Here is a 14,353-nt window from a genome sequence, read left to right as displayed (position 1 = left end):
TGAAAATAAATTTTCATATTTAGTTATTTCCCAAATTATTTTCCCTATTCATTAATTTCCCATATTATTATTATTTATTCATCTTTTTCTTTTGATATATTTTTTATTTTTCTTCCCCCATATGTAAATGAGGGTGCACGACTTGACTATTTAGTTATTAGCAATCACAGCCACACACTGGTGTTTTTTTTGTGTCACTCTCTGTGGTTTTTAGATAAGCCTATCAGATGTTCCAACTGTAGCATGAAGCCATGTCACCCAAAACTGAGATATCCTCACAAATTCCTGCCTTCATTTTTTTTATATTTATTATAATGGCAGGATTAGTCCTCCATAACCATGTTTGAACAAATGCAGCAAAATTGCCCTCTTGCATCGCCAACTAGCATGCCCATCCAGTGGAGAAATGTGTCAAAATGACCTCTAGGGTGACCTTTCCAGAGGAGACAACCTGGTGAAGTGCCCTAGATTGTCCTTCCAGTAGAGAAAACATGGTGAAGTTCCCTCTCGGATGCCCTTCCATTGGAGAACACTGGACAAGTCTTCTCGGATGCCCTTCCATTGGAGAACACTGAGTCTTCTCGGATGCCCTTCCATTGGAGAACACTGGACAAGTCTTCTCGGATGCCCTTCCATTGGAGAACACTGAGTCTTCTCGGATGCCCTTCCATTGGAGAACACTGGACAAGTCTTCTCGGATGCCCTTCCATTGGAGAACACTGGACAAGTCTTCTCGGATGCCTTAATAGTGGAGCAAACGTAATGAAGTTCCCTCTCGGTTGTCCTGTGGAGAAAATGTGATGACGTGTCCACTAGAATGCCCTTCCAGTGGGGATAATGTGTTGAAGGGTTGTAGTTATTTCCTGCACCACCATGTGCAGCCGATGCCCTTTTTGTTTTTCGCCCTTCCAACAGTCTGAGTTCATCGTAATGGTCACAGTAATGGTCACCCGACACAAAGAAACCCCCAAGTTGTAACAAAAAAAGTTATCCTTTAAATAATAACAGAGAGTTTCTGATAAGAGAGGAGTTGATTTAATTCAATTAGATTATGAGATTTTACAGTGTATGGACGGTGTAGAGGTGGGGTTCTGGGGAAGGGGGTGGTTGGTAGAAAGTGATCTAAAGCGCTCTAATTGTAGGTGGTGTGTTGGTGAAAGTGATTTTGTGTCCCAGCACATCCCACCGCATCTCTGTGTCTGTCACATCAATATTCGCCCAACCCCTCATTTAAACATCAGCTGTCCACCCCCACCTCCAACACACAGGGAGAGCCTCCACCCCCACACCTCTCCCAGTGTGCCAGCAGAAACCCTCCTCACCGATGACCACTTTTCTGATGATGGCGTAGAGAAAATAATTAATTCTGAATTCAGACAATACATCCCGCTGCTTTTCTGTCAAGCCCTAACTTTCTCTGCCCTCCACCTTTCGTCTTCACCTTCCCTCTGTGAGGAGGGCAGATATGGATGGATGGATGGATTAAGCTGGGGAGGGGGATAATAGATGAGAGATGATCATCACCCGGAGCTTCTGTCAGCTGTGACCTTTGCAGGCTGAATGACCAGAGAGAGAGCAGAGTCATTACCAGCCTTTATCCCTTTGTGTCTGTAGCAGCCCCGCTGAGAGGAGAATAGCGCTGTCATTTAGGGCACCCGTCTCCAACCTGGGGATCAGCTAGGCCATCACGTCATCATTTCCAGGCTTATTGCATATAGTTTTACTATGCTAATTTGCTTCTTTTGATTGAGATTCTCCTCTTTTTTGGCTTTTTATGTTAGTTGTCACTTTCCCTCTACTGATAATTAATAAGACACAGGGAAAAAGAAGTTGAAGCTGATTCTTCAGTTGAGCTTCAGCTGTTCACGACTGCGGGCATTATGTAGAATCATTGTTTCAGCCACAAGAAAAAGTTGTTTTACTATAATAATACAAACCCTGGCTGTTCACAATGATACTTTCTGTCCAGTTTGAATCAGTCTTCCATTGCAGGTAACGTCCGTTGACATGCGCAGGACAAGCGGGATGAGCATGATAAGCATGAATGAGCTTTGGCTTCACTTTTCAGACCCGGAGGTTTCTACCCATTCAGCACCTTTAAACAGGAGATATGATATCATCCAGAGATCTACACTGAAAGCAAATAGTATTCAATATAGTATTCAGTTTATTTTGGGAGTGATTTGTAATCAAGGAATAAATGCAGCGCAAGAAATATGCAGTATGTCTATTTGTGATGTGTGTATTATATATAGATGCAGCTGTTGACCCCGAGACCTGACCCCAGATCAGCGATTGAAGATGAATTAATGTTGTATATATTTACCCACATCTGTTCCCAGTAGCTGTTGGTTATCTGTGTGTTTGTTGAGCATGAGGTATGCTAATCAGCATCGTGCCTATCAGGCAGGTTCATACATGTAGCGAGGACCCCAGAGTGTACAGACGCCCCTCATCCCACCTGAGTAAAACCTCACAGGAAGACCCTCCAGGGAGTAGACCCCTCCGCCCTGCTTCGGTATCGCATTACCTTAAAACAATGGTATCTCTGGTCTTCCTGACAACCTCCATCCACAACGCTGTAACTAAGTTACTTAAACACTTAGCTGTAAAGTTGACCTTAAGTTATGAAGCTAACATCGTTAACAGTTTCACACCATAAGCCAGACGGATCCAGATCCAGTAAGGTTGCTGCTCCAGGTGTCTCTCTGCCGCTTGTGTTGATCAGATCCTCATGTTGCACCTCTTTAAGGAGGAGGTTGAAGAAATAAAAGAGGGAAGCTGTGTGTGTGTGTGTGTGTGTGTGAGTGTGTGTGTGTGTGTGTGTGTGTGTGTGTGTGTGTGTGTGTGTGTGTGTGTGGTCCAACAAGTCTACCACTGCTGGACACCAAGGTTTAATGCAAAGTAGCTGAATGGAACAAGCATCCCCTGAAGCTCTTTGGACATGATAAACAACATGTTAGGGCAGGGGTGTCAAACATGAGGCCTGAGGACCAGAACTGGCCCACCAAAGGGTCCAATCTGGCCCACTGGATGGCTTTGTTTGGTGCATTCACAGCCGCTTTCAATGGTGAAGGAATATCATATTCATATCAGCATGTTCAGCATCCCTTGTAAATGGATTCTTCACGTTTTCAGAATGTACTTGGACTATTACACTTAAAGAAACAAATTGGAAGTGTTGTTATTTATAGGTTATTGGGCAATGTATTTTTGGTCTGGCCACTTGAGATGAAATTGAGATGCATATGGCATGAACTAAAATTTGTTAGGGACAGCCTTGAGTTAGGGCATCGAGCCCTTTCAGAGTACAGCGTTGACGTGGGATCCACCGGCCGGTGAGGAGGATGTGGCGGTGAGCTCCTCAAACGGACCAGATGATGCTGGTGAGAACTGGAACAAAAACCACTAACGTTAAGTTAACGTAAATGTGAACGGCTGCATGTAAACGCAAATATTAGTGGAATATTCATTTGAATCAGTTATGTAAACAGATGAGGAGGATTTTTATAAACAGGAATATAGTGCATGTACACATAGTCAGTGAGTCAGCCGGTGAGCTGTTTTATTGGGGCCGAGGTGCCTTGCTTCATGGGCCCAAACGGAAATAATGGAGAAGTTGAGCACGAAGTCAGACTCCGGCAGGATCCAGGATGCTTTTTGTGTCCTCTTCCAAGACAGTTAGTGTTTAGCAGTCAGGCTTTCTATGGAGTGACTGTGTTAACACACACACACTGAGGGAGCATGTGTCACAGCAAACAACCAGTCCTCTCTCCTCTTCCTCCTCGTCCTCGTCATCATCCTGCTGCCTCCTCTGCGTCTCCTCCTCCACCTCTTCGTCTGAGACGATGAAGCCTCCTCCACAGCGACAGCTGTACGTGTACACACACGTGTCTGAAACACAACACACACTCGCATTTTAGATGGAACCAGCCTTAATCACACAGGGAGCACGACCATCGATGATATCATGACTAAGAATGGGACGTTAAATGCCCTTTACAGGTGAACTTAATGTGACCTTTTCTAAACTTTTGAGTGCACATGTCCAACTGTTCAATGTTTCAGGACTTTTTGCACAACTTGCTGTTCTCTAACACGGAGCTGAACAGCAACATTCACAACAGCTGTTTGATCCTTGAATCGACCAATCAGTGTCCTGGTTCAATTAGAGTTGGTATTTAAACATCGTCTTCATCATGCTGTTGCACATATTGACATCATGAGACCAAGACGACACCTAACAAGTGATCAACAGCACCTCGCCATGCGAGGCTTCAAACAGGATGTTGTCAGAGGGGAGTGGCCAATGAGCTGAGAGAGTCACAGAGTGTCATCATCAGGTTGCTACGGAGACACAGAGACTGGAAGAGTCCCAGAAAGCAGAGACGTGGACGTTCAGGAAATCACCATTGCATGCTTCTACATTAATGCCCTACTTTCATGATATAATATCACTGTGAACTCTTTACATTTTCTATAAATTTCTCCCGAAAGCCAAATATCCCTAACTTTTTGTGAAAAGTGTATGTCCATCCATCGTCTACTGTATTCAGGGTCGCGGGGGACTGGAGTCAATCCCAGCTGACATTGGACGAAGGCAGGGTTCACCTGGACATAACCGGTCTATCACAGGGCCAACATGTAGAGACAGACAGGTAACCAGTCTATCACAGGGCTGACATGTAGAGACAGACAGGTAACCAGTCTATCACAGGTAGACATGTAGAGACCGACAGGTAACCAGTCTATCACAGGGCTGACATGTAGAGACAGACAGGTAACCAGTCTATCACAGGGCTGACATGTAGAGACAGACAGGTAACCAGTCTATCACAGGTAGACATGTAGAGACAGACAGGTAACCAGTCTATCACAGGGCTGACATGCAGAGACAGACAGGTAACCAGTCTATCACAGGGCTGGCATGTAGAGACAGACAGGTAACCAGTCTATCACAGGGCTGACATGTAGAGACAGACAGGTAACCAGTCTATCACAGGGCCGACATGTAGAGACAGACAGGTAACCAGTCTATCACAGGGCCGACATGTAGAGACAGACAGGTAACCAGTCTATCACAGGGCTGACATGTAGAGACAGACAGGTAACCAGTCTATCACAGGGAGACATGTAGAGACAGACAGGTAACCAGTCTATCACAGGGAGACATGTAGAGACAGACAGGTAACCAGTCTATCACAGGGCCGACATGTAGAGACAGACAGGTAACCAGTCTATCACAGGGAGACATGTAGAGACAGACAGGTAACCAGTCTATCACAGGGCTGACATGTAGAGACAGACAGGTAACCAGTCTATCACAGGGCTGACATGTAGAGACAGACAGGTAACCAGTCTATCACAGGTAGACATGTAGAGACAGACAGGTAACCAGTCTATCACAGGGCTGACATGTAGAGACAGACAGGTAACCAGTCTATCACAGGGCTGACATGTAGAGACAGACAGGTAACCAGTCTATCACAGGGCTGACATGTAGAGACAGACAGGTAACCAGTCTATCACAGGGCTGACATGTAGAGACAGACAGGTAACCAGTCTATCACAGGGCTGACATGTAGAGACAGACAGGTAACCAGTCTATCACAGGGCTGACATGTAGAGACAGACAGGTAACCAGTCTATCACAGGGAGACATGTAGAGACAGACGGTTAACCAGTCTATCACAGGGAGACATGTAGAGACAGACAGGTAACCAGTCTATCACAGGGAGACATGTAGAGACAGACAGGTAACCAGTCTATCACAGGGAGACATGTAGAGACAGACAGATAACCAGTCTATCACAGTGAGACATGTAGAGACAGACAGGTAACCGGTCTATCACAGGGCCAACATGTAGAGACAGACAGGTAACCAGTCTATCACAGGGCTGACATGTAGAGACAGACAGGTAACCAGTCTATCACAGGTAGACATGTAGAGACAGACAGGTAACCAGTCTATCACAGGGCTGACATGTAGAGACAGACAGGTAACCAGTCTATCACAGGTAGACATGTAGAGACAGACAGGTAACCAGTCTATCACAGGTAGACATGTAGAGACAGACAGGTAACCAGTCTATCACAGGTAGACATGTAGAGACAGACAGGTAACCAGTCTATCACAGGTAGACATGTAGAGACAGACAGGTAACCAGTCTATCACAGGGAGACATGTAGAGACAGACAGGTAACCAGTCTATCACAGGGAGACATGTAGAGACAGACAGGTAACCAGTCTATCACAGGTAGACATGTAGAGACAGACAGGTAACCAGTCTATCACAGGTAGACATGTAGAGACAGACAGGTAACCAGTCTATCACAGGGAGACATGTAGAGACAGACAGGTAACCAGTCTATCACAGGGAGACATGTAGAGACAGACAGGTAACCAGTCTATCACAGGGCTGGCATGTAGAGACAGACAGGTAACCAGTCTATCACAGGGCTGACATGTAGAGACAGACAGGTAACCAGTCTATCACAGGGCCGACATGTAGAGACAGACAGGTAACCAGTCTATCACAGGGCCGACATGTAGAGACAGACAGGTAACCAGTCTATCACAGGGCTGACATGTAGAGACAGACAGGTAATGAGTCTATCACAGGGAGACATGTAGAGACAGACAGGTAACCAGTCTATCACAGGGCTGACATGTAGAGACAGACAGGTAACCAGTCTATCACAGGGCTGACATGTAGAGACAGACAGGTAACCAGTCTATCACAGGGCTGACATGTAGAGACAGACAGGTAACCAGTCTATCACAGGGAGACATGTAGAGACAGACAGGTAACCAGTCTATCACAGGGCTGACATGTAGAGACAGACAGGTAACCAGTCTATCACAGGGCTGACATGTAGAGACAGACAGGTAACCAGTCTATCACAGGGCTGACATGTAGAGACAGACAGGTAACCAGTCTATCACAGGGCTGACATGTAGAGACAGACAGGTAACCAGTCTATCACAGGGAGACATGTAGAGACAGACAGGTAACCAGTCTATCACAGGGAGACATGTAGAGACAGACAGGTAACCAGTCTATCACAGGGAGACATGTAGAGACAGACAGGTAACCAGTCTATCACAGGGAGACATGTAGAGACAGACGGTTAACCAGTCTATCACAGGGAGACATGTAGAGACAGACAGGTAACCAGTCTATCACAGGGAGACATGTAGAGACAGACAGGTAACCAGTCTATCACAGGGAGACATGTAGAGACAGACAGGTAACCGGTCTATCACAGGGAGACATGTAGAGACAGACAGGTAACCAGTCTATCACAGGGAGACATGTAGAGACAGACAGGTAACCAGTCTATCACAGGGAGACATGTAGAGACAGACAGGTAACCAGTCTATCACAGGGAGACATGTAGAGACAGACAGGTAACCAGTCTATCACAGGGCTGGCATGTAGAGACAGACAGGTAACCAGTCTATCACAGGGCTGACATGTAGAGACAGACAGGTAACCAGTCTATCACAGGGCCGACATGTAGAGACAGACAGGTAACCAGTCTATCACAGGGCCGACATGTAGAGACAGACAGGTAACCAGTCTATCACAGGGCTGACATGTAGAGACAGACAGGTAACCAGTCTATCACAGGGAGACATGTAGAGACAGACAGGTAACCAGTCTATCACAGGGAGACATGTAGAGACAGACAGGTAACCAGTCTATCACAGGGCCGACATGTAGAGACAGACAGGTAACCAGTCTATCACAGGGAGACATGTAGAGACAGACAGGTAACCAGTCTATCACAGGGCTGACATGTAGAGACAGACAGGTAACCAGTCTATCACAGGGCTGACATGTAGAGACAGACAGGTAACCAGTCTATCACAGGGCTGACATGTAGAGACAGACAGGTAACCAGTCTATCACAGGGCTGACATGTAGAGACAGACAGGTAACCAGTCTATCACAGGGAGACATGTAGAGACAGACAGGTAACCAGTCTATCACAGGGCTGACATGTAGAGACAGACAGGTAACCAGTCTATCACAGGGCTGACATGTAGAGACAGACAGGTAACCAGTCTATCACAGGGCTGACATGTAGAGACAGACAGGTAACCAGTCTATCACAGGGAGACATGTAGAGACAGACAGGTAACCAGTCTATCACAGGGAGACATGTAGAGACAGACAGGTAACCAGTCTATCACAGGGAGACATGTAGAGACAGACGGTTAACCAGTCTATCACAGGGAGACATGTAGAGACAGACAGGTAACCAGTCTATCACAGGGAGACATGTAGAGACAGACAGGTAACCAGTCTATCACAGGGAGACATGTAGAGACAGACAGGTAACCGGTCTATCACAGGGAGACATGTAGAGACAGACAGGTAACCAGTCTATCACAGGGAGACATGTAGAGACAGACAGGTAACCAGTCTATCACAGGGAGACATGTAGAGACAGACAGGTAACCAGTCTATCACAGGGAGACATGTAGAGACAGACAGGTAACCAGTCTATCACAGGGCTGGCATGTAGAGACAGACAGGTAACCAGTCTATCACAGGGCTGACATGTAGAGACAGACAGGTAACCAGTCTATCACAGGGCCGACATGTAGAGACAGACAGGTAACCAGTCTATCACAGGGCCGACATGTAGAGACAGACAGGTAACCAGTCTATCACAGGGCTGACATGTAGAGACAGACAGGTAACCAGTCTATCACAGGGAGACATGTAGAGACAGACAGGTAACCAGTCTATCACAGGGAGACATGTAGAGACAGACAGGTAACCAGTCTATCACAGGGCCGACATGTAGAGACAGACAGGTAACCAGTCTATCACAGGGAGACATGTAGAGACAGACAGGTAACCAGTCTATCACAGGGCTGACATGTAGAGACAGACAGGTAACCAGTCTATCACAGGGCTGACATGTAGAGACAGACAGGTAACCAGTCTATCACAGGGCTGACATGTAGAGACAGACAGGTAACCAGTCTATCACAGGGCTGACATGTAGAGACAGACAGGTAACCAGTCTATCACAGGGAGACATGTAGAGACAGACAGGTAACCAGTCTATCACAGGGCTGACATGTAGAGACAGACAGGTAACCAGTCTATCACAGGGCTGACATGTAGAGACAGACAGGTAACCAGTCTATCACAGGGCTGACATGTAGAGACAGACAGGTAACCAGTCTATCACAGGGAGACATGTAGAGACAGACAGGTAACCAGTCTATCACAGGGCTGACATGTAGAGACAGACAGATAACCAGTCTATCACAGGGCTGACACGTAGAGACAGACAGGTAACCAGTCTATCACAGGGAGACATGTAGAGACAGACAGGTAACCAGTCTATCACAGGGAGACATGTAGAGACAGACAGGTAACCAGTCTATCACAGGGAGACATGTAGAGACAGACAGGTAACCAGTCTATCACAGGGCTGACATGTAGAGACAGACAGGTAACCAGTCTATCACAGGGCTGACATGTAGAGACAGACAACCATTCACACTCACATTCACACCTAGGGGTCATTTAGAGTCATCAATGAACCTAACCCCATCCTGCATGTCTTTGGACTGTGGGATATATGATGTCACGATGTGCATGGCTACCCAGGATTACCCATGACGTTATTGGATTTTCATGTGACTGTTACCTGTCAGGTATTTATTTATTTATGCAAAAACAGACTGTGTGTGTGTGTGTGTGTGTGTGTGTGTGTGTGTAGTTACCCTGGTCCCAGCTCATGTCCTCCAGATAGACGGTAGAATCCACTGGCCAATCCTGTTTGAGCTCCAGTGCTGGAGAAGCATCAATGCATCATCATGACAGAAGTTGTAGAAGGAAGACAAATAGCATGATGGAACATTTGCTGTGAACATTATTATGTCTGTCTTGACACATCACAGCATTTTTACCCAAATATGATTTTCTGATTCATACTTTGGTGTTCCGAATGGATCTTTTCCATTGTGTTACATGTAGACACCAACAAGGTTTCATCCATCACGGCTGAAATAACAACTGTTGCTGCTTTGTATGTGGAAGTCCCAGGTTACTCAGACAAACTAAGCTCAACTTCTCAAAATCAACAATTATTTTTTCGGACAACACGCAAAAATAAAATCCATCCCTCTCTCAACTCAAACTGTCTACAACCTGCAGCCTGTCAGTCAGTCACCAGGGCAACGCTGATGTGGATGATGCGGATCAAGCACTTAAATTAATCACATCAGCATTTTTTTGGTTTTTCTGTCTATTAGTACTCAGCCACAGATATTTTCAGTATATATTGTTAAATAGGTGAACAATATGATCAGGGATGTGATCCAAACGGGTTAAAAAGACATTTTCAATTTCAACTCGGCTTTAAACCCGAAAATGAAGCAGCGATGCTTGCTTCATCTGTTGCGATTGTCATTCTATCATTATTGCTGTGTATACAGTAAGTGTGACACAACATAGGCACCATGAATAAAACAGAAGAGCGACGTTATGGACGATGGATAATGGATAGGCAGGTGAACGGAAAGATTTTCACACTACTTTATTTTTTGAGGAAACAGTCATTATCAAGTTGCCCAGGTTGACAGTGATAATAACTTTGAACCATGAATAATTGACTTTGCTTGGGTTTTAATTGGTGTTACACAGTGTGAGAAATCATTTAAACAAGTGTAGTTACTTATTTGACAGGAATGATGCATAAAAGGTATTGCAACATTAATCAAATGCAACCGATGCAGCATATACAGGACTCCCAGCTGATCAGCAGCACTCATCCCTGGTTAAGTAACATTTCTGTAAACAGCTGGCAGTGGCTTTGTTGTGAAATTTTGAGACGGACTAAAAGTTATGAGAAAACATGCCACTTTATTAAGTTTTAATGTTTTAATTTGAGGAAAAACATTTATATTCCCAATATGGAGTCAGTTTATCCAAATAACGCCTATTCACAGAGGTGTGAAGGTATGCGATTTCTAGTAGTCCAGTTTTATTTAAAAGGTCTCATTCAACAACAGTTATAAACTAACCAGCACTCTCTCTATTCAGGCTCGTCCACTCAACTATTCCACTTCTCATTCTAAGGAGCCTGATTTGACTGTGGACAGTGGAATAATCTCAGTGACAGGAACATGTGGCAAAGACATAAAGCATCATTAATCATAGGGATGCACCGAATATTCAGCCACCGAAAATGTTCGGCAAAAAATGGCCCAAAAGCACATTTTCAGAATACTTTGATCACCGAAACAACACGGCCGAAACAGAAAGTTGTGATGACGCAAACAGAAACCGCGGCCAGTGCACGCTCGTCTGGATAAGCGCCAACATGTCTGCGGTGTGATCTTCACTGAGATCTATTCGGATCCTGACTTCCTCAGGACTGTGCTTGATCCGCGTTATAAAGACCATTACTTGGATGTGGGATTAAAGCAGCGTGCATGAGAAATGAAGCAGGCGCGATGGATGCGGAGACCCCGCTTGGAGACGGAGAAGCACACAGCGCAGGAGAAGGAGAGCAGAGCGCAGAAAAAAGGACTCGTCTCTCTGCGCCAGATGAGGGGCATGCACCCTCGTTGTCTGCTATGTTCGATGAGACATTAAACATTTTATTTTGATTTGTATTATATACTGTGCATTGTTGTAATGTTAGTGCTAAATAAATATTTGCAGACTTTTGTAATTGATTTATTCTTTGAATTGCAATGCCTTGATTTTAGTGAGGTTAGTACACAGTCATAGCCATAAATGCAACGGTACTAACAATTTGAATATTAACTTCTTTCGGTGTTTCGGTTTTCGGCCAAGAATTTTAATTTCGGTGCATTCCTAATTTATCATGCATAAATAACAACCTTTCAATTATGACATTATGACTATCCTCTATCTCACTTAAGTCCTACCTCTCCTCTGCAGGTCGTACTGTGTCTTGGCGTTGTGGTCGCTAAGAATCCTCCAGGCTGCATCCACTTCTAGAAACTTCTTCACACTAGACTCTGAAGAACACTCATCTCCAAGACGGTCCGGGTGGTACTGTGCAAGAACAACCAGACAGAGTCAATGCACACACACACACACACACACACACACACACACACACACACACACACACACACACACACACACACACAGGTTTCACATTACATGAGTTTATGTGGATTTCATAATTGTAGTCAACCCTTTCCCTTAACTGGACAAGTATGACAAGTATGGAGTTATATGTGAGAGCAATACTAATCTTATTATGACTGAAGTGTTGTGATAATATCGTATTGTGGGGTCTAGTATACAGCATATAACCATGGAATGGAATTGAATATAATGGCCCCATTGTCACAGGGATCCAGCTATTTGAGTCAGCATCGGCCTGATATCAGTATCGGTGCATCCCAACACACAGCATGTGGGAGTGGTGAGAGGTGTGTTCACCTGTAAGGCCAGCTGCTGGTACCGGCGTCTGAGCTGCTGGACTGAGTCTGAGGGGCTGGCTCCCAGGACAGCATACAAGTCCTTCTCTGCTGCTGCACACATCCCTGCTGCAACACAACACTGGCATCAGACTGATGCATCCATAACACCAACTGAGCTGATGCTCTTCCCACTGGCCCTTAAACAGAAGCACCAGGGGATTCATGGCTGCAGCCACTGCATATCTGAAACTTCAGAATGCATTTAAGACCTGACAGTGATGGTGTTTTGCAGGATCAGCACCAGGACAGAGATGCAGCCTCAGTGCACTTCTTTGAAACACCAACACATGCATTTACTATGATAACAACGGCAAAGGAATGAGATCTCCACACCTTTCTAACAAATCAAGTACCACTTGGTGGTTTCATGACTCCAGTCCCACAAACATCTACACCTGGTATTAGCTCAGCTGGTACACGTTAGCTTGCTAACTGGACTAACTACGACTACATCTGTGTCCCCGAGTGTCACATTATCCACGAAATTAAATTAAAGATTATTAAGTATTGCTATTTGGTTGAATTTTAACCAAAACACACCCTCGTGTACGTTACGAGCAATCCTAAAACAAAGTTTAATGAAAGCGGAAGTTATTTTACTCAGCGAACATTTCGTTATGGATTTACATGTTTGTGTTCTGTGTGGAAAACATTGATCATACCTTAAAAACACGGCGAGCAACCTGACAGACGACAGTGTCCGACTGTTTTGAGTCCCCCCTGAAAACGCGGCTGCTTGTTTCTGTTCCGCCTGCTGCCTCTGATCCATAGAGAGAATGGAGACTTCCGCTCTTGTTTAAAACCGTCACCGCTTCAACTCTGTGACGAACGAAGACAGTAATAAAATACAAACATACATGCTGTAGCGCGTTAGCTTCGAGACATAATACCAAAGTCATGATAGCTTGCTACTCTTCAACTGTGCCAATCTGAGAGGCTAAGTCCCGCCCCTTCCGGTGTACTCCATTGGAATATATTTCGATAAAAAGTACTCTAGTCAATAGAGAGAAACAAATATCTTTTTTTTAACCCAGTTTGAAGAATTGCACATATGATGTTTTTAATTTAAAAGATACATTTCCAGTTATAAAGTTGCAATGTGTGATACTTTTATGTAACTTTGTTATTGTGTGAACTACATATGGTGTTGTGCAATGTACCAACACAGCTGTTAGCTTGGCTTGCTAGCTAGCTAATTTATCAATGGTCCATCACAAATGTAGCGTTATCTTACCTTTTTTTTTTTTTTGCCAGCGACTAGTTTTATTCAATGGTCACTAACTAAACCATCATGCATTGTGCTGAAGGAAAAATGACAGACTAGAGAGAAATAAATGAAAATATTTTTTTTTATGTGAGAGCATCACAAAACAAATTGTCACAGACTACTTGTCTTTATTCAATAATTTGGTACGATACGCTTACTGCCTCGACATTAAGACAGGGCTGACATGTAGAGACAGACAGGTAACCAGTCTATGACTGGGCTGACATGTAGAGACAGACAGGTAACCAGTCTATCACAGGGCTGACATAGAGACAGACAGGTAACCAGTCTATCACAGGGCTGACATGTAGAGACAGACGGGTCCATCCTGCATGTCTTTGGACTGTGGGAGGAAGCCGGAGAACCCAGAGAGAACCCACGCTGACACGGGGAGAACATGCAAACTCCACACAGAAGGAAACCGAGCCCACATATGAACCCCAGCCCCTCATGCTGTGATGTGATAGTGTTAACCACTGTGCAGCCCTGGCAACTCAACAGAATAGCCTACGTCCACGTTGTGTATCTGTGCATGTGCTAGTGCTTGAACCATGCCAAAGCACTCCTCTTCCAACCGTGCCAGGGCCGTG

At 45.0% G+C, this 14,353-nt stretch overlaps 1 protein-coding gene across 2 annotated transcripts; it reads right to left on the bottom strand.

The window, feature by feature from the left end:
- Window positions 1-1,073: 1,073 nt before the first annotated feature.
- On the bottom strand, window positions 1,074-13,352 carry dnajc24 (DnaJ (Hsp40) homolog, subfamily C, member 24). 2 transcript variants are annotated; one of them, XM_084017256.1, is made up of 5 exons: window positions 13,159-13,352; window positions 12,456-12,562; window positions 11,930-12,059; window positions 9,755-9,823; window positions 1,074-3,894 (listed from the first exon to the last, which is right to left on the bottom strand). In XM_084017256.1, the coding sequence occupies exons 2-5, from the start codon at window positions 12,555-12,557 to the stop codon at window positions 3,689-3,691; spliced, it is 507 nt and encodes a 168-aa protein (XP_083873382.1). In that variant the 5' UTR covers window positions 12,558-12,562; window positions 13,159-13,352; the 3' UTR covers window positions 1,074-3,688. The 2 variants fall into 2 exon arrangements, with proteins under 2 accessions (XP_083873382.1, XP_083873381.1); XM_084017255.1 differs by having other exon boundaries at window positions 12,456-12,633; window positions 13,159-13,331.
- Window positions 13,353-14,353: the final 1,001 nt, after the last annotated feature.

This window comes from Eutrigla gurnardus, assembly GCF_963514095.1.
Source record: "Eutrigla gurnardus genome assembly, chromosome: 9".
In the NCBI taxonomy this organism is placed as follows: Eukaryota; Metazoa; Chordata; class Actinopteri; order Perciformes; family Triglidae; genus Eutrigla; species Eutrigla gurnardus.
Note: the sequence above shows the minus strand (reverse complement) of the source record. Positions and strands in the feature narration are given on the sequence as shown.

Coding starts and splice junctions, on each gene's coding strand:
- dnajc24 (XM_084017256.1), bottom strand. CDS start 12,557: ATGTGTGCAGCAGCAGAGAAGGACTTGTATGCTGTCCTGGGAGCCAGC. Junction 12,060..12,455: donor ACCAGCAGCTGGCCTTACAG/GTGAACACACCT, acceptor GTTCTTGCACAG/TACCACCCGGACCGTCTTGG. Junction 3,895..9,754: donor GGACATGAGCTGGGACCAGG/GTAACTACACAC, acceptor GTTGTGTTTCAG/ACACGTGTGTGTACACGTAC.